Raw genomic sequence first — 27,989 nt, forward strand, 5'->3', positions numbered from 1 at the left:
TACTATTTTTAGCAAAAAGTACGGAAAGGACGGATTTTGAAACAAAAACAAACAAATTGTCCTTCCATTTTCTTATTCACTTATCGTCCTGAGCGCGCTGGAGCCTATCTCAGCTGACGTTGGGCACGGAGACAACATGCAAACTCCACAGGAAGGCCAGAATCGAACCCTGCACCTCTGCACTGTGAGGCCGATGTGCTAACCAGTAAGTAGTTCACCATGCTGTGCAGTTGCCAAGTGGCTGACAGAATGTTCAACAAGTGGCAGTATAATATGAAACGACTTCTGATAGGCTCTCTCTTGGCACACATTATTTTGCGGCCACGACTCTGCACCAAATCATCTGTGAGTTTGTCAGAATAATATGACAAAAAATATAATACTACAAAGAATTCTGGTTGGCCCTCTCTTGGCACATATCATTATTGCGGTCACGACTCTGCACTGAATCACCTGTGGGTTGGTCAATTCATGCCAATAATGTAAAGTGACTGACAGAAAGATCAACAAATTTGGATTAAAAAAAAAATATATACCGGTAATTCTGATAGGCCCTTGACTACTGTATGCCCGTGGGCTTCAGCTCAGACAGGCCCGTTGGTAAAGGCAGACTCGACCATTCGCTCCTCTGGCCCAGGTCGCTCTCCACTCCAGCCAGGGGAGACTGCAAGTGAGCATGCAAGTACCACCTGCTTCCCCATTCATTGCATCCACTCAACAGCAAGGACCGCCCAACCACGCCTGTGAGCACCGCCGTTCTCACGCCCTCTGACCAAAGCTACGGCGAGGCCCGCCGGTCCCAGCAGAAGTCACCATGTCAGCGGCCGAGGGTGAGCATACGTACGTTCGGTGCAAGCAGGCCGCTAACACCTCCATGACTGCTGAATGAGAGGGATGATCCTAATGCTCTCATCCCCCTCACTGCACATATCTAACAAAATGTCATCCATTCACCAAGCCATCCATTATCTGAACCGCTTATCCTCAAGGGTCGCATGCATAAAAACGTAATTAATGTTAACTGTCATGTCTCAGCAGAGGGCGATCAGTGAGCAGAGTATCAAATGACAGTTTAAAATCGATTAAACAAACAAACAAAAAAGATATAAACTTTCCATCGGTGTGAAATGGTTCAAATCATAGATTTCTACGTTGACCATTCCGAGTTTTCAGTCCTACATTGGTAGTCGAGAAAATTCCCCTATCGTCCACTTCCTTCCCACGAGGTCTCCTTCAGTTACTGCCGACGTCCAGCAGGTGTCGCTGCCAGGAGGTCAACATCCTGCTGCGTCTGCGTGACCGTGACCGCAGCGCTGCACAGCCGACGCGTGCGCGTTCAGAGGAAGGAAGAAGACAGTGTGCAGATAGAGGAAATCAGAAAGTGACGCTGGTGCAGACATGGACCTGCGCTCTGAGCTACTCAAATCCATCTGGTACGGGTTCACGGCACTAGATTTGGAGAAGAGCGGAAAGGTCTCCAAGTCTCAGCTGAAGGTGAGTGTCTAATGTGTCCTTTTTCTATTTTTCTCCGATAAAATACATAGAACAGCGCTTCATTTCCTCCCTCAAACTCACACAAGCTCTTAAAATAGGAGTTGGCCTTGGATTACTTGATAACCAACAATTTCCCCAAAGTTGTATCTATCGGAGGAAGTATCAAATAAAACAAGCAAGTTATAGTTTCATTATGAGCCTCCTTTGTGTAAATAGGACAAAAATCCAGAATAGGAACTTGAGTCCCCATCTCAGAATACAGTTTAATGTGTCGTGCAAATCCGTCCTGTGGCACCGGATCTGTCAGAGCACAGTTTGTGGGATTGAGAGTACACAACACACGCCGTGTACGTGAGCTTGTGTGTCAAAAGAACATTGTTACGGACAACAGTTGAGCGCAGAGCCCGTTGAGACGTGTTGGTCATTGTTGTTTCTGTTTTCAATGCAGCCTCTTGTGCTCTTGCTTTACCTCATGTTGGTTATGTCACTACAGCTCACACTTCATTCCAACCACATCCATGGTACTCAGCCCCATGACAGGGCTTATTCCCCACATGCTTGCAGCCAGTGTACAACAGGGTGTACTTTTGCTCACAAAAGCATGGCCTCGATAGCAGCAGATGTTTTTCTTCTTCTCTTGTGTGGAGACTTGAGGCAGGATGTGGTCGGGGAGTTTTAGGCCTTGCAGCATGTTTCACAATACTTTCAGGTGAAGGCACTCTTGGCAGTCTGTTTGATTAAAGGAAAAAACTCTCCATTATTTGACACTGTTTACATGAATTATGTTGCATAAATAGTGATTCAATTAGGAATTGCCTTCTGACGTAGAGCTGCAGAATTGTCAGTTGTTATATGTTGGTTTTCATTTTCATTGTCTTGTTACACCTAGAGTAGGTCATGCTTGATGTATAGTGACTTCTTGCGAGTTGTGACAAGCAAGTAATGAGTGCACATGAAGTCCCTGGCAAGAGTCACCCTTCTAACATTGGCCCTATTTTCGTTCCCAACGCAAGTGTAGCACAAAACGGGGTCCGACTCTCTCATCGGTGGAGTTTTTTTTTAAGTCATATTTTTTGAGGAGGGGAGTGAATTTCAAAGTCCCCACACACATCATGCATCAATTTATTGCATACAACTTGTGATACTGATAAGATTCTCGTGATGAAATGCAAAATGAAAAATGTGATGAAATGTAAAATGTCATGACTATTTTCAGACCAACGAATAACTTGATGAGATTGTCATTAGACGTTGCTTATCTTTAATCGGGCAGCAAAATGTTTCGACCCATGCTTTACATTTCTTTCACTTCCCCTTATAAAATCACCTCTTTATCATGCATTATTTTCAATAAAAGTCTCACTCAAAATTTTAAACCTGCAGTTACCATTTAAAAAATGTGAACAATCTAGGCGTTTTGTTTTGTGAAGTATGCACTGTATTTCAGTTTTATTCGGCATGTTCAATCTGATTTCTCCCTGCACTTGTTTTAATCAGCATTTGTTGTTTAAAGACTCCAACCTTGTGGATTTGCAGGTGTTATCGCACAACCTCTGCACAGTGTTGTGCATCCCACATGACCCAGTTGCTTTGGAGGAGGACTTCCGCGATGATGATGATGGTCCGGTCTCCAGTCAGGGTTACATGCCCTACCTCAACAAATACGTTCTGGATAAGGTGATTTTCCCACTCACTAAAATAATCAGGAAAGCCGCTGAGATAAACCCTAAATCTGACAGATTTTTTTTTAAACCTAATAATCACGCACTTTGCCAACAGCGGTGTATATGTTGAGCAGTAGTCTGTCATAATGTAATTTTTTTTGTGGCACTGCATTTTCTTTGTGGCAACTGTTTATGTGCAGCCTTGTGCACTTGACATGTTTGATGCAATATACCGCACAAAGTAATCCATCCATCCATTTTCTGATCCGCTTATCCTCACATCGGTCACAGGGCGTGCTGGAGTCTATCCCAGTGGTCCAGTGGTTAGCGTGTCGACCTCACAGTGCAGAGGTGCAGGGTTCGATTCAGGCTCCGGCCTCCCTGTGTGGAGATTGCACATTCTCTCCGGGCCTGCGTGGGTTTCCTCCGGGTACTCCGGCTCTTATTATTATTTGTTGACTTCAAGGAAAGTAATATGGTGACAACCATGTGTGGTGGGGCAATATTTTAGCACCCTCTGTTGACCAGCCACCACTGTTCCAAAGTCACTATTACTCTGATTGTTGCTAGTTGTTGAGCTCCTTTTTTCTCATACTACATATGTATCACTGAATATCAAAATTATGAATAAAAATATGTCATACAAATATGTTGCGCTTCGTATGCGGCGAGACTGAAGGTGGACCTGCAGCATCAGTTTTTCGTGTCGTCGGAAGGCAATCAAAATTTTGATCTCCGTTTCCATGCTTGGTGTGTTTTCGAGGTATGTGAAGTTTTCGACGACTTGAAAATGTTGTCCTTTTAACTTGATGCATGGTCCATGATGTAGCTTTCTGAGGTCAGCTGGTTCCTCAACTCAGTTTACCTGGTGCTCATTGTAGGATAGAAGTTGTTGCATGGAGATGAGAAGCTGTCATTCTGCTGTTGCATCTCTTTCACTTTGGTATTTAGGGCCTATGCTTTACCTTTTATGATGGACTGCAGACACTTGGTGTTGAACATCTTGCCATCACACCTGTACTGGTCCGTTGTGTCAAAAGTCTTCATCAGATTCACGAAAGTGATAAACAGGTCTTGATGTGGTTCAACGCTTTTCAACTGAAGGTGGGAAGCGGTAAACACCATATCGGTGGTTCCTCGATCCTGAATGGAAACTGCACTGACAATTTGAGGTGGCCTTGCTCAAGTTAGTCCATGAGGTAGAGTAGTTGAGGGTAATGTGGGTAAGAATTCTTCCACATTGGAGAAGAGGCAAACCCACGGTGATTGTCACAAGAGCAACTGTTCCCTTTTCTCTTGTAAATATGCACATCGGTCGCGTCTTTCTGTTCCTGTGGTAGCTGTTTTACTTGCCACATTGCCTGGTAGAATTCTGAGGTACATGTTTGCAGAGCTGGGCCACCTCACTTGAACACTTCTGACGGAAGGGCCTCAGTGCCCAGTACTTTTCCTGACCTGTGCTTGATTGCCTTGGCAATCTCTTCCATTGAAGAAAGGAGTGTCAGGTTCTGGGCTTATGATGACCTGGTGTTGGTGTTCTTTGGCTTTGTCTGAATGAAAGATGGTCTCTTCTGGATGCCACTGAAGCCCATCAATCACCGTTACACTGATGTCGTTGTTCTCATGCGAACCCTGTGCTTGCTTTCTTAATTAAATAAGTTCAATTACCTTACGGTAATTGATTACTTTTGCCCAGTCTACTCTGTTTTCTTGTTCTGGTCATCATTGTAGAAAAATCTGCTTTACAAAAATGGACCTTTTTGGTCGTTTCATTTTCTCATTTTCAAGCTTGTCGTCACAGATTGCGCAGAAAGGTTTTGGTGTATGCCAAACATGTGTAGTGAAGAACCCATATTTAAAGTTGGACTGCTGATATTGTCTCTTTAATGTAGCTTGTTTTTTGGAGGTTGTAGGCTTGTCTTTTGTCTCATAGTTTGGACTTTTTGTCTTCCTAAAGAAGTTGTTTTGTTTCTTTGTTTTTGACTCATTTTTACAAGCCTTTGAGATTTTTGGCTATCATATCACATATGAGAGATGAGCACTTCGACATGTATAGTGTCATGTTCTGCTCCGTCTTTGTTTTTATTTTCAGCACCAGCTGGAGGGGAGGGCGTGCCTCAGCACTGGTGCACCTGTTTCTCGTTATAAATCAAACATTTCCATGTATTCAAGGACTGCCAAGCTGCCTAGTCACTGTCGGATTATTGACCTTGCTTGCTGATGCTGAAGAAAAAAAATCTATATGACTCGTTTATGGTTAGAGTCACTCTTGTTTCACTAGTTTTCTTGTTGAGTTAGTATTTTTGGATTTCTTGTTATTCGTGGATTAGTAACATTTTGTGGAATTGAACATTTGCCATTTCATGTTGTGTATTTTAGAGTATCAAAATTACCTTGCCGTTTGCAAGTGTTTTTTTTGTTCATATTGGCATTTGCTGGTTTTGTGTCGCAGGTGCTCCCTGTCTATACTTTGTTTTTTTTTCTGTTTTTTTTTTTCTTCATTTTTTCGTTTTTCTGAGTCTACGTTTGTGGGATTGCTTACCATTTGGTCTATTTTCAGATCGTGTCATACCGAGAAGCAAATGCAGATGCATCTGACTCCAGGCATCAAGATTCATTCAGACTCGGATTATTAATGTGCAAATTGCAACCCGGTACTAAATGTTGGCTGGGGGCCTTAAGAAACAAATGATATGACGGAGTGCGTCCTAAGGCAGAAGTTACTATCAATATAAACTATTGACTACCTCCTGAGTCTTTATCTGTAGTTACATTAATAATAAGTCTGCTCTTATTATTTAAAGGGCACTCTATATTTTTAAAAATTACATTGGAGCATGTACCTAGTTGCATTCACTTTTTTTAGGTGAAAAGCATGTTTTTGGAAGCAACCCATTTTAACTATTATTGTGCTTGACATTCTGATTGCAGCAATCCTAAATTCACATCATAGAGTAGATGCAACCCTGAGGTTTTGGTTCTAACATTTTTTTTTCATAGGTAGTTGAAGGCACCTTCAACAAGGAAGATGTGGATGAGCTGTGTTGGACCCTGACAGCTAAGAAAAACTACAAACCCACCAAGAGTTCAGACACAGTTCTGGCAGAGCGGGACGCATTTCGGCTTTGGTGCCTTTTTAACTTTCTGTCGGAGGACAAGTACCCTTTGGTGATGGTCCCCGATGAGGTTGGTCCAACCCATAGCTGGGGAATTCATTTTTCAATGTGATTTTACATGTGAAAAACTGGAATGGTTATTCGGGGCCACAACAACATGCTAACCTCAATTGAATTTATATAAAACATTAAACTGTAATTCTGTAGATATGGTCTATATTGTTGAATTTGCAAACTAAAAATGTTTAAACAGACATGAACATTTACATATAGGGTTGACACAATCAAGGGGTCCAACATCCAGTGCCATTCAAGCTAGTTTGGACAAGTTCAATCTGTACCACTGCGTTCTATACATAATTTTTATGTTGATATTTAAAGTTTATAGGCCAATCCTGTCTGACTTAGGCCGTAGTGGAACTTCTATTTTTGGGTTCCGGTTCTGTTTAGGGAATACATTTTCTTTCCAGTCCAGACACTGATTTGAAATTAAGTTGTTAATCATTGAAATGTCCTAAGACGGTCATTTTGGATCATTACTCAACTTTCCTAGCTTTTGTTGCCCGTGTTGAAGCTTTTTGCAATGTAATTCAGACATCAATTTAAAAGACGGATTAAAAAAAAATCACAAAAAAACATTAAATGTTGTCTTTGTAGTGTATTCAAGTGAATATGCGCTGAAATCATTTTTCACGTCTCAACCTAATTGGAATTAAGGCTTGTAGTTCTTGTGATTAGTGAGAGCCGTGCATTGTTTTCTCTTCAATAAGCCGGTCTTATCTTTTTAAATAATTTTTAAAAAGGAAGAAGAGTAATTGAAATCAACACGACCCAGGGCTTACATCTAGGCTACTATTCCAAAATTTTGTTTTGATGGTTTGCTTGGATGTCACAAATTCAGGCTTGTCTATGTTATATTGACATTACATTTGACATAATTTTGGTCAATTCTATGTTTTAATGTTTGAAAACTGGAAAGCTGGAGTCAAGTCCACCTTTATCGAGTCCATGTCAAGTCCAGATGAGATGAAGAGTAATCCATAAAACAGACAAATACAATTTTTATGACCACAAAATTTGGGAAATTTCATCCTGCTCAACAATCTTCATAGAAGGCGTGGAAGCCTTTGCTTTATTAAATGTGTGTGGGGATAACCCAAAAACAATTTTGCTTTGTTAATGGTGGTCGTCCTCGGGGTAGAGACGAGGAGGAGATTGGCCACTGGGGAGCAGCAGAATGCACCTGGCAGTGAGAGATGAAAACAATGCAGAACACAAAGCTAATGAATGAAAAACAGAGTTTGATGCACCCGAATTCCTCGCAGTCAGGTTAATCAATCACATAGCCATTTGGATCTGAAAAATGTAATTTCAAGTTTCTTTTGAAGGAGAATTTTCAGGAATAAATATATAGCTGGACTCGGTTGAGTCGATAAAAAAAATGTTGCCAGTCCATTGGCTGGGTCTGACATAAGTCAGAATCAAACGCCAAAGAGTTCGAGTCTAGTTAAAAAAAAAAAGTTGATTCCTGACTCGAGTCAGAGTCCAGATTCCAATACGACAACCCTGTCTGAAAATGAGCGACTGAACTTTCTTACCCATCCTAGTTATTTAGTTTTGAACAGACATGTTCAGATTATACTCATATGACTGAGTCATTGAAGACATGTAACATTATGTGAAAATGTTGCTTTTATGAGGGTGGCAGTTTAGACTCTGATATTAATTATTCTTTAATATAAAACTGATCTCTATAGTAAATTCTGCTTTGAAAGTTGACCAGATTTAAATTCGACCAGCGTCACAAAAGAGATGAATTTCCAATTTGCAGTTCTGTTCTTATATTGACAATCTGCATTCAATATTTTTTGTCCAACTTGTGTAAAAATTCCAAGTGTAGTCTCAAAATGCCTTGTCATATCCATAATCACTTTATCCAGTATGTATTTTTGTAGCACCTTTGATACATAAATGTGAAACTAAAACAAAATGAACAACAGTCTGATGGGCCAAATTGGATGAATACATACATAGTTTTTGTTTGTTAGCTGATTATTTTTAAACCATGTTTTACTGCTTCATTCCAATGAGAATCTGTAAAACAAACATGTCACAAGATCATTTGCAAGCACCAAGTGCCTGACTAAACTCGTGTTACTTGCATCTTGGGCTCTTGTCTCACCTTCAACCTTGCATTTTGGTTTCCTGTCATTTACAGTAATTTTCACAGACACTTCCAAGAACAAGGCCTACATTCACAGTCCACTTTAGTTCATTTCACGATGAGCCCCACAGAACACCTCTTATACGCTTTCTAAACTATGAACTGTGTCAAGAAATTTGCATTCATCATCATCTACCGCTTATCCGGGGCCGGGTCGCGGGGGCAACAGCTTTAGCAGGGAAGCCCAGACTTCCCTCTCCCTAGCTGCTTCTTCCAGCTCTCCCGAGTCGTTCCCAGGCAAGCTGGGTGACATAGTCTCTCCAGCGTGTCCTGGGTCTTCCTCGGGGTCTCCTCCCGGTGGGACATGACCGGAACACCTCACCGGGGAGGCGCTCAGGAGGCATCCGAATCAGATGCCCAAGCCACCTCATCTGGCTCCTCTCGATGTGGAGGAGAAGCGGCTCGACTCTGAGCCCCTCCCGGATGACTGAGCTTCTCACCTTATCTCTAAGGGAGAGCCCGGACACCCTGCGGAGAAAACTCATTTCAGCCGCTTGTATCCGGGATCTCGTTCTTTCGGTCACGACCCATAGCTCGTGACCATAGGTGAGGGTTGGGACGTAGATCGACCGGTAAATTGAGAGCTTCGCCCTTTGGCTCAGCTCCTTCTTCACCACGACAGACCGATACAACGTCCGCATCACAGCAGACGCTGCACCGATCCGCCTGTCGATCTCCCGCTCCCTCCTACCCCCACTCGTGAACAAGACCCCAAGATACTTGAACTCCTCCACTTGGGGTAAGATCTCCTCCCCGACCTGGAGGGGGCACTCCACCCTTTTCCGACTGAGGACCATGGTTTCAGATTTGGAGGTGCTGATTTTCATCCCAACCGCTTTACACTCGGCTGCGAAACGCTCCAGTGAGAGTTGGAGAGCCCCGTTTGAAGGAGCCAACAGCACCACATCATCTGCAAAAAGCAGGGTTGCAATACTGAGGCCTCCAAAACGGACCCCCTAAACGCTTCGGCTGCGCCTAGAAATTCTGTCCATAAAGGTTATGAACAGAATCGGCGACAAAGGGCAGCCTTGGCGGAGTCCTACCCCCACTGGAAACGATTCCGACTTACTGCCGGCAATAAATTTGCATTGATGTTCTGTAAATTAAAAGTTGCTATAAATCTGGGAATTTGCATAACTGGTAATACATGAATTACACTTACTTATTCAGATTTACATTTTTATACAGGTATTTGTTACGCTATTTCATATGAGTTTGTCTTCAAATACAAATCTTCAGAGAACATTAGCCAAGTGCAAGTAAAGTAGAACCCGCCTCAAAACTCACTTGTATTCTTGGCATTTGACTCAGCATGTTTGAAAGTGCTCTATAAATACATTTGAGTTGAGTTGAGATCACCCATCACACACTTTTTGATGTTCAGTATATTCAAGTCAAGTCAAGCTTTATTGTCAAATATGTTCTATGTGCAACACACAGCACAGATACAATTACAGTACTTTCCTCTCAACACAGTGCAAACACGCAATGCATTGAAACACGCACAGCTAAAAGGGGCAAAACTGAACTAAATAAAAAGAAGTAAAGGCATATATAAAAAAATAAAACAATAAATAGGGATCAACCAAGGGCACTTGTTTGCAGGTTGAAGTTAGAGTTAGTGCAATAATCGGATGTCAGATGCTAAGGGAGGGTCACAGTCTGTGGCAGGAGGTAGCGGTAGAGGGGGGGAGTGTGGGCAGAACAGGGAGGGGGTTGAGTCTCCTGACCGCCTGGTGGAATAAGCTGTTCTTGAGCCTGCTGGTTCTAGTACAGAGCCTTCGCAGTCTCCTCCCCGACAGCAGCAGGTAGAAGAGGCTGTTTCACCTGTGATAGTTGTAGATGGCCACGAGTGGGGGAAGAGAGGCACCAATGATCTTCTCAGCTGCTCTCACAATCCACTTTTCATGTTAGGTCTCTGTAATTTCTGCAGTGACAAAACGTGAACTTTGAATAATAAAAGGTGAAGTGAGACAAATAGAGGAGATGATTATTATCAGACATATGATTATCCGTGAGCCGTCACCTTACCGTGGTGGAGGGGTTTGTGTGGCCCAATGATCCTAGGAGCTAAGTTGTCTGGGGCTTTATGCCCCTGGCAGGGTCACCCATGGCAAACAGGTCCTAGGTGAGGGACCAGACAAAGCACGGCTCACAAAGCCCCTTATGAAAAATAAAATCGATGGTACTCAGTTTCCCTTGCCCGGACGTGGGTCACCGGGGCCCCCCTCTGGAGCCAGGCCTGGAGGTGGAGCTCGTTGACGAGCGCCTGGTGGCCGGGCCTACACCCATGGGGCAACGTGGGTCCCCCTTCTCATGGACTCACCAAGCGTGGGATGGGTCAAAGGGGTCGGTGCAATGCAAGCTGGGCGGCAGCCAAAGGTGGAGACCCTGGTGGTCCGATCCTCGGCTGCAGAAGCTAGCTCTTGGGACATGGAATGTCACCTCTCTGGCAGGAAAGGAGCCCGAGCTGGTGTGTGAGGCAGAGAAGTTCCGACTGCATATAGTCGGACTTGCCTCCACACACAGCCTGGGTTCTGGTATCAGTCTTCTCGAGAGGGGTTGGACTCTCTTCCACTCTGGAGTTGCTCACGGTGAGAGGCGCAGAGCAGCATGCTCATTGCCCCCCGGGTCAGTGCCTGTACATTGTGGTTCACACCGGTAGACGAGAGGGTTGCCTCCCTCCGCCTTCGGGTGGGGGGACGGGTCCTGACTGTTGTTTGTGCATATGCACCAAACAGCAACTCCACATACCCAACCTTTTTGGAGTCCTTGGAGGGTGTGCTGGAGAGTACTCCTGCTGGGGACTCCCTTGTTCTGATAGGGGACTTCAATGCTCACGTGAGCAATGACAGTGAGACTTGGAGGAGCGTGATTGGGAGGAACGGCCCCCCCCCCCGATCAGAAGAGTGGTGTTTTGTTATTGGACTTTTGTGCTCGTCACGGACTGTCCATAACGAACACCTTGTTCAAACATAAAGGTGTGCGCTTGGCACCAGGACACCCTAGGCTGCAGATTGACTTTGTGGTTGTATCATCGGATTTGCGGCCACATGTTTTGGACACTCGGGTGAAGAGAGGGGCGGAGTTGTCAACTGATCACTACCTGGTGGTGAGTAGGCTCCGATGGTGGGGGAAGATGCCGGTCCGTCCTGGCAGACCCAAAAGTATTGTGAGGGTTTGTTGGGAGCGTCTGGCGGAATACCCTGTCAGAAGGAGTTTCAACTCCCACCTTGGACAGAGCTTATTCCATGTTCCGGGGGAGACGGGGGACATTGAGTCCGTGTGGACCATGTTCCGTGCCTCTATTGTTGAGGCGGCCAATCTGAGTTGTGGCCGTAAGGTGGTTGGTACCTGTCGTGGCGGCAACCCTCGTACTCGCTGGTGGACACCAGCAGTAAGGGATGCCGTCAAGCTGAAGAAGGAGTCCTATCGAGCCTTTATGGCCTGTGGGACCCCAGAGGCAGCTGACGGGTATCGACTGGCCAAGCGGAACGCAGCTTCGGTGGTCGCCGAGGCAAAAACCCGAGCGTGAGAAGAGTTCGGTAAGGCCATGGAAGCCGACTTCCGGACGGCTTCGAGGAAATTCTGGTCCACCATCCGACGTCTCAGGAGGGGGAAGCAGTTTGTTTTGGTGGCCTCAGTATTGCATCCCTGCTTTTTGCAGATGATGTGCTACTGTTGGCTACTTCAAACAGGGCTCTCCAACTCTCACTGGAGCGTTTCGCAGCCGAGTGTGAAGCGGTTGGGATGAAAATCAGCACCTCCAAATCTGAAACCATGGTCCTCAGTGGGAAAAGAGTGGAGTGCCCCCTCCCTGTCGGGGGGGGGGGGGAGATCTTGCCCCAAGTGGAAGAGTTTAAGTATCTTGGGGTATTGTTCACGAGTGAGGGCAGGAGGGAGCGAGAGATCGACAGGCGGATCGGTGCAGCTTCTGCTGTGATGCGGACGTTGTATCGGTCTGTCGTGGTGAAGAAGGACCTGAGCCAAAGCACTGTCAATATACCGGTCGATCTACGTTGCAACCCTCATCTATGGTCATGAGCTATGGGTCGTGACCAAAAGAACGAGATCCTGGATGCAAGCGGCCGAAATGAGTCAGGGTGTCCGGGCTCTCCCTTAGAGATAAGGTGAGAAGCTCGGTCATCCGGGAGGGGCTCAGAGTCGAGCCGCTTCTCCTCCACAGAGAGAGGAGCCAGATGAGGTGGCTTGGGCATCTGATTCGGATGCTTCCTGAATGCCTCCCTGGTGAGGTGTTCCGGGCATGTCCCACCGGGAGGAGGCCCCGAGGAGGACCCAGGACACGCTGGAGAGACTATGTCACCCAGCTGGCCTGGGAACGCCTGCGGATCCCCCGGGGAAAGCTGGAAGAAGTAGCTATGGAGAGGAAAGTCTGGGCTTCCCTGCTAAAGCTGTTGCCCCCGCGACCCGGCCCCGGATAAGCAGTAGAAGATGGATGAATGGATGGATGGATGGATGGATGCATGGATTATCAGACATCCAGAATTGGTGAATATTGGACCCCAAAGGGGACTCAAAGAAAATAGAGGAATCAAACAGAATTTATTAAACAAAGGAAGCATGTAACATGCGAGCAGGGGCGTTGCTGGTCATGAAATTCTCTGGGGCACAGGCCCCCTACTATAGCCACGTCCTCCCACACACACATGCGCACACACTTCAGCTCTCTTGCTAATGCTAGGAGTTCAATTATTGAATGTTGTTGTTATTTATTATTACCGGTATTTATAATTTTTTTACCCTCTTGCGGCTGTCCAGTTCTCTGATGCCTTTGATGAGCTTTGTGTTCCTACTTTATGCACGGAGCAATTCTTGGTTCCACTCATGCGACTAGCTTTGGTGGCTCCATTAAATACAGTGCAGTCAAAAGTCAGACCTCAGCCCTGATTTAATGAGAGAACTGGCACAGTTAAAAAGCAATGTCGCAAAGCCAAGTGGAAAAAACATAAATGCTGAAAGACTACTGGCGTTGCTACCAAGGCACAGTTAAAGAGGACAAAAGGGAACGTTTGTCAAACTTTATTAAGGCTCACCATCATAATCCAAGTGTTCTTTTTAAAAGCATTGATTCTGTGCTGAAACCCACTTAGCCCATTGTCAGAAATTGCTCACTCAGACCGTTGAACAGCGACTCGACCCAGGAAGAGATTGTCTTTTACTGCAGCAGGAGGCACGATTCTTTGAAGCCGCACTCACTCGTGCTCGCTCCTCAAACCAAAAACCTGAACCCTCACAGCTCCTGCTGGCCTTTATTGACAGTTTATGCAAATGACAAGTAATATATCAGAAAAAACACTCCCCTCCTCATTGACATGCCACACTCCTTGGCCCGGCCCCTTGATACGCCCCTCAGTGGACACCTGCAGGCCAAGACACCTCCCGGTACAAGCACCTACATCCATAATTTCCATGAACGGAGACATCTGTAACTTCGTTCAAGGACATCATATCATGCTGGAGCGCATGCAGTCCGCCCTAAGTTGAATCTTTCTTCCTGTATTATCGGTTAACAAGTGCCATGGCTCTACTCACCTTAAATTGACCCCTGAATCTCTGTGCTCCATTGTGCACAAGCTGTTTGAACACACATGTTTGAGGCCAATCTAGCATAAAACTCTTAAACATGATAACATCGTGTTTGTCGATTCTTCATCACCCATTTGCGCAGAATTTTACCCCGAATTGTTGAACAAATTCCTGCAGTTTATCATTAGAGTACTCGTTTGAATCACCAGAGAGGAGACCAAACTAACGAGAGTGAACTTGCCAGAATGAACAAACACTGGCGGACAGTTTTGGGTTGCGCTCGTGAAATCACTATCACACTATTTCATCTATGGTACATGTGGGATTGTTCAGAGGGTTCAGGGTTGTCAGACACAAAATGTGTGCTATATATGCTATATTTTAACCTGACTGCAGCTGGCAGGATGCTGTTTTGCTATCTTATAGCGGGAAATGGATTTTGCCTTTGTATATGTGAAAGCATCTGAGCATTTGATGGGCTGTACTTTGTGACGTCTTCACTTCATGCAACTGCTATTCATCTTTTGAATTGCCCCAAAAATATTGGCCAAAATTTGCCACTTGTAAAATCTTATGACTTGCTGCGGGTGTCAAGAGTGCAGTACAAGATTGTGCTGTTCAGTTGATCCTGCCCCAACCTGCTGTGCACCTGTTTTGATGAAAAAGCAATGGAGACCGTGTGGTGTTGTGCTAGCCGTGCATAGGAGAGCGGTCTGGTGTGGAGTTCTTTGGGGCTAATGAAAAAGTGTGTCTTCCATGTGTTTTTTATGTTTTGTTGAATCTGACTGCAGCATTCGATACGGTGGACCACAGTGTTCTGCTGGCTCGTTTACAGCACGAGGTGGGCATGAGTAGCCGTGCTCTGGAGTGGTTTAGATTGTATTTGGCAGGCAGGACTTTTTGTGTTAGCCTTGGTGTCTCTTTCCCTTTGTCATATGGTGTTCCACAGGATTCTGTATTATTAGGGCTCTTGATGTTTTCACTGTATTTTTTACCACTGGGTTCCTAAAACATGGTGATTCCTTCCACTTCTATGCGGATAAGAGTCATGTCTATGTCCCTGTGAGCAAAAAAGACATTTCCTTATTCATGCCACTTTTGTCCTGTCTGGATGTAATCAAGAATTGCGTGGCACTGATTTAGAATTTCAATGAAAAGAAAAACGAAGTTATGGTGTTTGGTCCCACTGGCCCTTGTAGATGTCACTCTATTGACCAGGGCCCTGTGGCGTCTTATCTGATACAGACCAATATCAACCGTTTGTCAGAATTGGGCCCACCAGCCAGCATTTTGAAACACATAATGAGTGGAGAAGGGCGGATCCAAATCCAAATCTAAATTCAAAGAGGTGGACCGAGCCCTAGTAGACACAGGACCCCTGAAACAAAAATAAACCCATTGAATCTAACTACTCTACCTAGGAACACAACGATAGATGTACTTGTATTCATCAGTTGTCGAACAAACGATGATTACTCCCAGAATAAACAACATTTGAGGAACAAATAACACTAGGGAACAAACGATAGGCCCGATGTAATCTATCTTATTCCTTCCACTTGTACTTCCACTTTGTTGTTTCTAAATACCCAGGTGATGATAATTGACAGAAGGTATGAAGCAAGAGGCTCCTCCCACCAACTTGTATACACATGCATAACAAGACGGATCTCCTTGACAATGTTCAATTTTAATTTCTTCTGCAAACTTTTTTGCCCTCAGTCGAACGGGGACCACAGATACACCTTCCCGGTGTTCTGTAACTGTGAATCCATTGCTCGAGTTGGTCTACCAACTGAGGACTCCTTGCCTTGTTTCTGCGGAAACCCAGTTTCGTTTGCGCGACTGGGTAAGGCTCGTTCTCCTGCTTCCTCCATTTGTGAACCATGGATTCATTTTTCTTTAAATCTCTCCCGGCTGCTCGTTTGCCATGTTTCTCTGCATAACTGAACGTTTGAATCTTGAACTGTGCTTCCTAGGCTTCTCTCTTCATATGTGTCGTTTTCGGGGGTCCAAAGTTGTTTTGCCTAATCTACGTACCGGCATTAGATCCAACTACTTGTAGGTGTACCTTGAGGGCCCTCTTTCACGCCCACCCTTCCCCTTGAACGTCCGCATGCCGTCCACACTTACGTCCGGGCCGTATGTCATCACACAGTCAAGCAGAGCACTCATCGAAGGCGCACTGCAACAATCACAGATTTTGGAACTCTGTGCATAGATTGGAACATGTACTTAATTTTCACTCACATACACACACATAGTCAAACAAGTTTGGTGTGTGTCTTCCACAGCCCTCACTCCTTAGGTTGGACACACCCCTGATCCGTGGGTGATGTACAGAGAATTTAAACCTAACGCTTCTCTCCGTTCGCCCTGTACCAGAATCGAGTGTCTCCTGACATCATTCGGTCTTTATTATGAACTAGCTGGTTCGCCGCCCTCCGGGCGGCTCATCAGCTAGTTCCTGCGGAAGGCTGGTAAGGTGGGCCTTCGGCCCACAAAAGTGTTGTTGCTTGGTTCAACTTTTTGTTCATCTTCATTGCTCATCGCGAAAATAAAGAGATGTTTAGCTCTACTAAATAACTAACAATTTCATTGCAATGCTTGTGGGTAGACAACATTTTTTCGCTAAGATGCCCGCGCGATCGTAGTGAGCCACTGCCTGAGCGGCGCAGTGGCGGCGCGCAGCGGGGCGGTAAAGTAGGTACGTGTGCGGGACGACGCGCAATATATATATATAAATGTCTAATTGATTACTCTGACATTGAGATTTCTGTCAGTCATTCATTCCCCTGCTGCAAAACTAGCTGAAGAACCACGCCCCACAGGGGCCTACAGCTTAATGTGAAAGCACCCACCAGAAAGCATTACATTCCATATTATCCAGCCATTTGTTTATTTTTCAGTCAATCATACCAGTGTGGCATCACACCCGTACGTCGTTGTTTATGCAGCTGAACTAACTGGACCGTCGCCACAGCAGTTTATTTGCCAATATTCTGTCAAAGTCACTTCATGTGTAAGTTTGATTCAAAGGACATAATGAGGTACATGTGTAAGCTGTACAGGTTGGAAATCACAGGTGCACCAGGAGTGCTTTTTACAACTGTCACAATGGCAGATGGAGAGCACTATACTGGTGAGTCTTTGCTATCATAAAACGGCTTTGAAGGTTACAAGTATAGGTTTACGGGTCATGGGTAGTGATAATTGAATGGCCTTCATCTTTGAGACAAACATAGTGGCTCAGAGCTACGCTAGGCTGGCTGGCTGGCAGGGAGCATCGTAGGCGGGCAGTTGTGGTGCCAAGTAGCCGGCTGAGTGACAGGCCTGTTGCCCATTTGCACACTCACGCGCCAGGCTACTGCTGTGCATGTGGCTACTTCTGGTGCGGAACGCAGGCTAGCTGGGTCTAACCGGCTTACCTCTGAGTATGGGAGAAAAGTGGTGCTTGGCGAAATGCCAACAGACTCACGTGGCATCTCGCCTCAATTAGGGGATGCCCGACGAGGGGTTGTCTCAGGCTCGCTGTAGAACGGGCATCCCAGATGAGGCGCTCGTTTGCAGCCACCACTGCACCCGAGAGTCACCTGTGCGTCGAACAAGCTGTCTGCCCAAATGACAGTACTACAACTTAAGTTAAAACTCTTGTTGGAGCACCCTGGTGCACACAACAACTGTCTACTCAAAAAAAATTCCACGACTGGTTTATCAAAAGTATCACCTGTGAACCTTTTGATTTGTTGGGTACCTGTTAAAACTACTGAAAAGCAGAAAATATGTGTGCTGATCTGTTTGTCGACATTGAAAAATTAGTTGAGCATCACAGTTTGGAGCTAGGGGGCGGGCTATATTTGATGATTAGCCCCGGGGCCTATTTGGAGTTAAAGGCAGCCCTGACTGGCAATATCCCAGCAATTGCATTTTATTTTATTTTATTTTATTTTATTTTATTTCCCACTCTGGCTGCCAGTCCACACTTGAGACTGGAGCACAACTCATTGTTACTGGGGCATGTTTTTTTGCTGTAAATTTTTGGTGTACCAAAGAAAAAAAACATCCATCCATCTATCCATTTTCAACACCGCTTATCCTGAACAGGGTCACGGGGACTTGCTGGAGCTAATCCCAGCTGACTTCAGGCAGAAGGCAGACAACACCCTGAACCGGTCGCCAGTCAGTCACAGGGCACATGTCGAGACAAATGACCATTCACATCAACATATTCACTGAGTAGGAATCGATACCGCGCTGCCCGCGCAAAAGTCTGGCGAGTGTACCACTACATCATCACCGACTCAGAAACAGACATAGGAAAGTTAATCAGTTAAAAGCAATTCAAGCTAAGTGATAAACAGCTTTGGAATTCAAATAGATAATACAGTAACAATTTCTCTGTATATGTTTTTATCCTCGTCACACAGGTGGAGTACCTACTGAAGAAGATATGCACAGCAATGAGTGTTGAGCTCAATTCTGTTGAACTGGAGGACTTATTTTCCCAAGATGCAGTGCAGCAGAGAGGCATCACTGTTTGGGTTTTCTTGGAGATGATGGATGCAGGAAAGTTGGCCAGAGGCATTAATAGCAGCGTCATCAGCATGGCTATAGAGGAAGTATACAGGGAGATTGTTGGCGATGTCCTTAAAGAGGTAGGAGTCATGTGTGTGTGGCCTGCTTTCAGAAATGCTTTGCTTCACGTTCTGACGTGCGTGTGTGTTTTTGCATGCATGTGTGTTGCAGGGTTATTTGTGGAAAAGAGGCCAACTCAGGAGAAACTGGAAGGAGCGCTGGTTCACTCTGAGGGCGAGCAACTTGTTTTACTACACTGGGGAGGACCGCAAGGAGTGCCAGGGCAACATTGTCTTGGATGGCAATTGCTGTGTTGAGGTAAACGCAGCAAGTGCTTGTTGCATTCATATATTGCCAACAACTGTTTGGACTCAAGTCACTAATGGTGTAATGGTCCATTCATCCGAGTTTGGTGCAGGCAGTGTTGCTTCAGTTCCCACTCAGTGACAATGTGAGCGTTAATGGTTATTCATCTTAATAAGTGGCCTACCTAGTCCAGTGATCCTAAACATGAGAAGTGCCATTGGAAATGGCCGGATGGATGTTTGGATCCTCTTTACATCCATCCATCTTCTAATCCTTTTATCTAATCCTCTTATGTCCAGAATCTATACAGCGACATCCGATTCTGTCATCCTCACCTTGCCGCTGGTCCAGTGGTTAGCGTGTCGACCTCACAATGCAGAGGTACCGGGTTCAATTCCAGCTCCAAGCTTCCTGTGAGCAGTTTGCATGTTCTCCCTGGGCCTGCGTGGGTTTTCTCTGGGTAATCCAGTTTCCTCTCACATTGAAAAAAACATGCGTGACAGGCTGATTGAACACTCAAAATTGTCCCTAGGTGTGAGGGTGAGTGTGGATGGTTGTTTGTCTGTGATCAGCTGGCAAGCGGTTCAGGGTGTCCCCCGCCTACTGCCCGAAGACACCTGAGATAGTCTCCAGCAACCTTTGCGACCCTTGTAAGGATAAGCGGATTGGAAAATGGAAAGATGGATGTTTTTGGAATGTGGGAGGAAACCGGCGTACCCGGAGAAAACCCACACAGACACGTGGAAAACATTAAAACTCCACACAGGAAGGTCAGAGCCGGAATCGAACCCTCCACCTATGCACCGTGAGGCCGACGTGCTAACCATTTATGCCAAGCATGACATCTTATCCTGCCAAAATCGTTTGCATGCTGGCTTGTTTTAAGGTGCTGCCCGACCGCGATGGTAAAAGGTGCATGTTTTGTCTCAAAACACTCTCCAAAACTTATGAGATGAGCTCATCAGACACAAGGCAGAGACAAGAATGGACAACAGGTCAGAAAAATCAATAGATCAATTCTACAGAGGTTCTTCAGTTACACAGAACCTCATTTGTCATCCACCCGTAGCCATTCAGACAGCTATCAGGCTGCACGTGGAGGGGAAGACATCCCTCCACAAGGACTTGAAGCTGAAGCGGCATGAGCAGCGTGAACAGCGCGAGAGGAGGCAACAGGCCAAGGAGGAGGAGCTGCAGAGGCTCCGGGCCCTCCAAGATGAACGAGAGCGAAAACTGGCAGAGCTGGAGCTGGAGGCGCAGAAGCAGGCCCAAGTTCTCCTGGAGCAGGACGAAGAGAGGAGGCGCCAGCAACACGAGCAGCTCCACCAGACCTTAGAGGTGCAGCTGCGGGAGGCCGAGGAGGTAAACAATGCGGCAAATGCGAGGTTGTTCACAAGAGAGTTGGCTTTGAGACATTTCCTTCCTGGTGTGTGGGTGTCAAGGTGCGAATCAGCATGCAGGCGGAGATGGCTCTCAAAGAGGAGGAAGCGGAAAGGCAGAGAAAGAGGATCCACGAGCTGGAGGAGATGCAGAAGCGACTGGAGGAGGCATTGCAGCAAGAGATTAGAGCCAGGCTGGATGAGGAGGCCTTCCGCAATGCTCAAGCAGGGTAAAGTTATTATTTATCCATCAAAATATGAACATTATTTACCTTTTCTTTTCATTGGATCATTGGACTAGAAAGAATTGTGCTTATGATGCATCATGACACACAAGTTGAATTGACACTAATGTATTTACATTACATGAACACCTGCACACACGCCTGGAATATACTGAGTATGCGTAAAGCAGTGACAACATGGAAGTAAACAATCATAAATAAAGAAACTAGTAACAGAATTCTAAAGAATTACATAGTATTTGGTGTAGACTGATTCTTTCTTTTTAGTGTGCCATGTTGAAGCTCCTCATGTGACGGCTTTGCTTGGTTGGGATCCATCTGCATGGAAGCAGGGAGGCAAGGCATGATTGTACTCAAAAATGGACATTTATTCTCAAAAGGACAAATGGGAAATTCAACACGGCACGTGGAACAAAAAATGCAAAATCAACAAATACCAAAAAAAAATCAAGATTCAAAGTTATAAACACTGGAATAAAACTCACACAACATGACATCCTGGGAAGTGACATCGGACAGGAAACACAAACAACCAACTGACAAGGACTGGAAGGATTCGGGGACCTAAATGCAAACAAACTGATGCAACAATAAGGAAAACCTGGACAAGACACACACATCTGACTGAGTTGATTGGTATACACGAGGTCACTGAGCTGGTGAGAACAGGTGGGAACAAAAATCTAACCAGACAGACAAGACATGAAAAAAGGGACACGGGCAGGGCTGGACTGGCGTAATTAATGCAGAAGCAGAGCTGTGAGGAAGCCAGGGCTGCTCAGGAGTCATATTTAAATATAAGGGTGTCATAGAGATGGCGAGATGAAGGAGCCTTCACACCATTTCAGCCATTTGGTTACAGTTCCTTTCTTGCTGCTTCATGTGCACATGAAACCATCTGCTGGCCATGTGCATAATTACAGGCAGTTGTACCTTACCCACACAATGTGCGCTGCACTGATGCGTTAGATGATATCCGCGTCTGTTTTGCATGATGAATCACAAAAAAAAGTATGACGAAATAAGACAAGGAGAAAAATAAAGAAAATAAGGGAGAAAATAAATTCCAATAGGATTAACAAATAATAATAAATGGATAGATGAGTAGGACTCCATAAAATGACTGAAAATTAAATAGTTAAATGAATGAATATGTGAACTGTAAAATATCCAAATAAATAAGAAAGAGAAAGCTAAAATGTCAATAGTCTCTGCGGTGCATGTATCTCTGGCCGGCTGATCCGGATATGCTTAACGTAGGCCTGATAGTTAAAGGCATAATGGGTTACATGTTTCCAGTGTTTTCTACTAAAATGAACCAAAATGGGAGGACGTGGGAGTGTTCACATATACTTCTTTATTCAGCTTCTTCCACATGAACTATACAGGCCTGTATAAATATTTGAACAGGTTAGAAAGTAAATATTATGTACTCAAACGCAATATAATATTTCTGCAGTTTTTCTATTTTTTTTTCTCTCTCACCCCGTTATGCACACAGGATGCATTCATCCTGTGACTTCCTGAAATTGGCAATTGGTGTGCGGGAAGAACTTGGTAGAGGCACATTCCTCTAACTTTCCTCACGACTAAATATTATCTAAAAATCTAAATGCTAGCTTTCTGGATGTCATGTGAATACTGAGTGCGAAATTTGGAGCGGATGTGTGACATGCTCGAGCCGCGTCGAAATTAGGGGAGAACGCATGGGACACAACTGCGGTCCGTGTCGGAGCTGCGTGACAGAGTACTCACGATAATATACTGGTTGACGGTCCTAAAATACATACATTTTTTTCATGAAAACAATCTCCGGTGACGTCTGGATGACAGGGCAACCCATATTTTCCATTTGCAAAATATCTGGCTACGTGCAGACAATGCCTAAATGACATCACTTTAGAGCACGTAGGAGAAGGGGACACTTTGGTCTGGTTGCCAGCCAAGCATAAGGCACACACAAACCAACAAGCATTCACAGTCCTCTTCACACCTGTGGACACTTCTCAAAAGAATACAGTCGAAGAATCACACCTGCACTTGGGTTGGGTTGGTGGGTTGCTACTGATCTTGATGTGTTTCGGAGGGCGCGCACATTCTGGACACTCGCCTTAGGTTTCAGGTGTTCGGTAAACATTGTCAGAATCGAACATTGGGCAGAACTGCGGTGACATTTTAGCGACTGTTAACCATGCTGCCTGAGTTCACCAGTGGCATAGTTGAGTTTTTTTGTGGCAAATGTCCAAAGTAGAAGGAGTTCAAGTCATGTCATCTTCCTGAGGAAGCAGAGCTGCTCACAAAGGAAGTTGTTGACACTTTTTATGACCTTGTGTTTGCGCACTCAGCCAATCGTAATCAAAACGTCACTGATCTTAACTTCCTCAGATTCGACTTTGTCATTGTTCTCAACCATGCACTCTGACGACAGAGACCCCTGAATTCCATCATGAATTTCGCCCCTGAAACTACCAACGTTGAGTGTATGGATTTTATTCTTTTTTTTTTTTTGTCCAACATGATCTTTTAACAATGAGAATATGCTTTAATGGTTAGATTATTGTACAGTGGATGCTACAAGTCACATCGCACCCCCACCCCAATGAATGTCCAGCCTTTTATTTATCAGTAACCATTCATTTGTACCACCTGGTGGTTCAGTGGTTAGCGCGTTGACCTCACAGTGCAGATGTTGTGGGTTCGATCCCAGCTCCGGCCTTCCTCTGTGGAGTTTGCATGTTCTCTCCGGGACTGCGTGGGTTTTCTCCGGGTATTCTGGTTTCCTCCCACATTCCAAAATACATGCACTGCAGGCACGCTCAAAATTGTCCCTAGGTGTGAGTGTGAGCCCGGATGGTTGTTCGTCTCTGTGTGTCCTGCGATTGGCTGGCAACAAGTTCAGGGTGCCCCCTGCCTACTGCCCGATGACAGCTGGGATAGGCTCCCGCAACCCTTGTGAGGATTAAGCGGATCGGACTGAACCATTCATTCATTTCATTGTGAGTTGGCAATCGAAACACAGAAGAAATTACAGCAACTCATTATTTTGTCATTTGTCTCAAATTACAAAATTGCCTTTACATTTTTGGCAGAAATCAAAAATACAATCCTGAAAATAGGCCACAGGACTAACTTTAATTTCATAATGTATTTGTATCCCTAAATAGTGAGGACCACAATCCATCGAATTACCAGTAACTGTCAGCCCTAATATGGACAAATAATAATATGGACTAACATGGAAAAAGATCATTCCTCTTCAAGGGAAATTTTCTTCACAGTAACATGATGAAGATAATCTCTTTTCTGAAGCTGAGCCATGCTCGGTCATTACCCAAGCCCAAAGCGACAGTGATGTCATTTTCAGTCGATTGCAAGCTATAAAAGTTTTTATCCATAAAATTAAATGATATTACATATGTTGAATTGCCGTTGCTGCTATTCAGTTTTACTGGAGAAATAAATCACATACCTTTTAAATCCAAATAATTGAAGAAATACAATTCTTATTCTACATTTTTACTCTACCTCGAATTATATACCGTATCTGCACAGACATTTACATTTTTTTCAAAATTCTTTCCATCAACAAAAATTTGCAAGACACATTTATACATGTACAGTATGATTAAAGTTTTTCCTGTTCAACTAAAATGACCTCCATCCATGTATTTTCCTTATCCATTTCTATGATCCATTTTGCTTACCCCTCACTTGGGTGGCGCGTGAGCTTGAGTTTGAGGCGAGCCTACTTTGAGTGAGAGGCGGGCTACATCCTGGTCACCACCCAATCGTAGGCCGTTCACATGAAGAGGACAGGAGTGAGAAAATTAATTCAATAAATATTGAAATCATTCAGTGTTAAAATAAATTTGTATTTGTATTTCATACAGAAATGATTAAAAGACTCACGACATTCAATTGAAGTAAAATTTATATCACACTTTCACAACAACTGGAGATGTAACGAAGCACAAAACTCAAAACATGAAATAATAATCATGCTATCATACATTCAATTATTTATTTTGTCTGACAGTTTTAAATGATGTGCACATTACCCAGAAAGAATTGCAAAGTTTCCGAGTCTTAAATTGATTTTCACCTCTTGTCATTTTCTTGCCCCTTGGTAGATATTTTAATTCATTCCAGTCTGTTTTATTGTATCTCATGTGTGAAATGCAGTTTTTTATTTACATTATTTTATTCAATTATTTTGCATACCTTTTTATTGAGAGCCTGCTTTCACACTTTGAAAATCACTTTTGGAAACTTTGCAATTGTATAATATAGTAGATCGATCACTGTCTTGGTCCCGACTGTGGCGTCTAACTAGCGGACAGACTTTTTCAAATTCTCATTTCCCACCTTCTGGGTCACTTGAAGCTGACTACCAGTACTTAAATATCAAAAGTCAAACAGTCCTATGGCCCATTTTCTGGTACATATTTTTGATGAAAGTCAAAATTTTAAAACATGTCTACAAATAAAATCAGGTTTTTGTTTTTCGATTGCCATTGAAAATGAAAGCAATAAATAACACTTGGATTGCTATTGTGCATGTCGGTCTTATAAATCAAGTTTTAGAGTAATTTTTATGACGCTATTTGGATTTGAAACATATGTGCATGTGTATTTGTGTTCCAAACTGTGTCTGTCAAAGTGGCATGCTAGTTTGCCTGAGCCAGTGACCTTCTTTGTAGTGGCTTTTAAAGGACAAAAGTTGTTTGGTAAAGTCATTTTTGTGGATGTTGTGGGCTGGGTGCAGGTTACTTGCTGAGGAGGAGGAGAAAATGAAGGAGTTGATGACCCTGCAGGAGGAGCAGGAAGAGTATATCCTGAAGACCCAGCGGGAGAAGGAGGAGCTGAAGCAGGAGATGGAAGCCAAATCGCGGGCCTTGGATGAGGCACAGAGGCAGCTGGAGGAAGTCCGGGGCAACCGGCACAGGGTTGACCAGGATGTAGTGGTAAGCAAAGAATGATACATATCCACGTTTTTATAGAAAAGTTAATTCAAACAAATTCAGGTTATTAGTTTTCAAATTCAAGAAGAAAGTGTCACATCCTACCGTGCCACCAATTAAGTCAAGAAATTAAAAAATCAAATACATTTTAAATTTGACCATCCCAGATGGACCACAGACAGTCAGGTAAGCAATAATATATTTATGATTGCTCTAGTCCAGAGGCCGGGAACTCCGGTTCCTCGAGAGCCATATCCTGCCTGTTTTACAGCTCTCCTGATTCCAACACACCCGATTCAATGGATCACGATAGTTTCAGGCTTCTACAGAGCTTGCTGATGAGCTGATCGTTTGCGTCAGGTGTGTTGGAGTAGGTAGAGATTAAATACAAGCAGGATATGGCTTTCCAGGAACCGGACGTCCTTACCTCTGCTCTAGTCTATGTTCAATATGCTCAAATGGTCTGTCAAGTGCACAGGTAGGGAACTCCAGGTGTAGTGCTCTCTCCAGGTCAGGGATGAGATCCTGCCCCAAGTGGAGGTGTTTACGTATCTTGTGGTTCACGAGGGAGGGTAGAATGGAGCATGGGATGGACAAGGTGATTGGTGCAGCGTCTACTGAGATCTGAGATGTGGACTCTGTATCGTTCTGTTGTGGTGAAGAAGGCGGTGAGTTGAGCAGTCGATCTACGTGCCTTACTCTCACCTTTCATCACAAGCTGTGGGATGTGACTGAAAAAACAGGATCCCGGATCCGAGCAGCTGAAATGGGTTTCCTCCACAAGGTGTCCAGGCTCTTCTTTAGAGATAGAGTGAGGAGCTCGGTTATCCGGGAGGGACTCAAAGTCGAGCCACAAAAATCAGAGGAGCCAGATAAGGTGGCTCGGGCATCTGATTAGGATGCCTCCTGGACGCCTTTCTGATGAGGTGTTTCAGGCATGTCCCACCGGCAGGAGGCACCAGGGATGACCCAGAAGGGACTGTGACTCCCAACTGGCCTAGGAACGCCTTGGGATCCCCCAGGAAGAGCTAGAATAAATGGCTGGGGAGAGAGAACTTTGGGCTTCCCTGCTAAAGCTGCTGCCCCAATGTCCCGATCCCAGCAAAGCGGTAGAAAATGGTAGGAATGAGAAACTGTAAATCGAGACCTGTTGCCTTTAGGCTCAGCTCCTTCTTCACTGCAGACACTGCGCCGATCCGCCTGTCGATTTCGCACTCCATCTTCCCCTCGAAGCCTCCACTGGGGGGAGCAGAATCACTTTCCATTTTTGCTGATCCAGATAAATCAATGCAAACAGTTATCCCTTTGTGATGCTATACTGTAAGTGTTTTTTTGTTTTGACGCTCTGATATACAGGCTGCTCAGAGGAAACTTCGCCAAGCGAGCACCAACGTCAAACACTGGAATGTTCAGATGAACAGACTGATGCGACCCATTGGACCAGGTGGTGAGTTTCCATACAATGTGCATGCGACATTTCAGATAAGCGGTGTATAGGGAACTAAAGGAGCAAATGTATACATTTTGTGTTGTTGCTTTACATATTTCACTTTCTGTATGTACAGTATCTGTATTCAAAGCTCCAATGCGGAACGTGACTACTGCATGTATACACTAAACAGGCTACACATCACAAACTGAGCTTTCTGTCCCTTTTTAGCATCAACGAATAAATATCCACAAGTCAAAAACCCCGTCTTAACATGAGGATCTCTGTTCTGTGTATGGTTTGTGTCCAGATAAACGACCTGTCTCGAGAAGCTCCCTGCCATCCTTCCAGATTCCGAGCCAGAGAGACCCTGGGCTGAATCTCAGAAGCATATCGGGATCAGAAGATCGAAATGAGCAACTTATAGAAAATGTTGGTGCTGGCCGCAGATGCGATGCAGATTTAGAGAGACACAACTCCCATACTTCGAATGGAGACTAAAATGACCCCGAAATTCATGATTCAGACAAGATGCATATCCAAGGAATCGTTGGTATTTTGACTGGAGGAGTCAGGCCTTTTCAGCAACAAATGTCAATGTGATCAAATGTCAGATACACTGTTCTCAGTTTAAAAAAGGGGTTTTTCAATCTCATAATGGTGCACTGTATTTGCGTTGTTAACCACTGGTGTCTGACCTGTACCCAGAACATACCTCAGTGCCTTGTATGAATGGAACTGCAAGCAGCTAAGTCAGTATGACGTTAAAATGCCCAAGTATGTAATACAAAAGAAGCGAATAATGCGGATCAGCAATTCATATTGAAGTGCAGGAGGGATGGCTCAAATTGTATGTGTGTAAAGATTTGGAGTATAATTTCCTTCATACAACATTCGTTTTTTACAGTTAAGATACATTGACGAGCAAACCAGATTCACATATTGTGTGTACTGTACATTCAAATGAAACTAATGAAAATAATGATTGTGTGCCTGAATCATCACTGGAGATGCAACATTGGTCAAGAGATGTGTCAATCATGATAGAA

General features: G+C 44.5%; 1 protein-coding gene across 2 annotated transcripts; it reads left to right on the forward strand.

The window, feature by feature from the left end:
* The first annotated feature begins 53 nt into the window (after positions 1-53).
* Positions 54-27,989, forward strand: LOC127596362 (differentially expressed in FDCP 6 homolog). 2 transcript variants are annotated; one of them, XM_052058753.1, is made up of 12 exons: positions 54-830; positions 1,227-1,494; positions 3,031-3,171; positions 6,159-6,344; positions 18,473-18,700; positions 18,792-18,938; positions 19,813-19,921; positions 19,996-20,288; positions 20,369-20,535; positions 25,316-25,514; positions 26,868-26,958; positions 27,251-27,989. In XM_052058753.1, exons 2-12 carry the CDS (start codon positions 1,399-1,401, stop codon positions 27,439-27,441), a joined length of 1,848 nt encoding a protein of 615 aa, XP_051914713.1. In that variant the 5' UTR covers positions 54-830; positions 1,227-1,398; the 3' UTR covers positions 27,442-27,989. The 2 variants fall into 2 exon arrangements, with proteins under 2 accessions (XP_051914713.1, XP_051914714.1); XM_052058754.1 differs by having other exon boundaries at positions 1,238-1,494.

This window comes from Hippocampus zosterae, chromosome 2 (assembly GCF_025434085.1).
Source record: "Hippocampus zosterae strain Florida chromosome 2, ASM2543408v3, whole genome shotgun sequence".
Taxonomy (NCBI): Eukaryota; Metazoa; Chordata; class Actinopteri; order Syngnathiformes; family Syngnathidae; genus Hippocampus; species Hippocampus zosterae.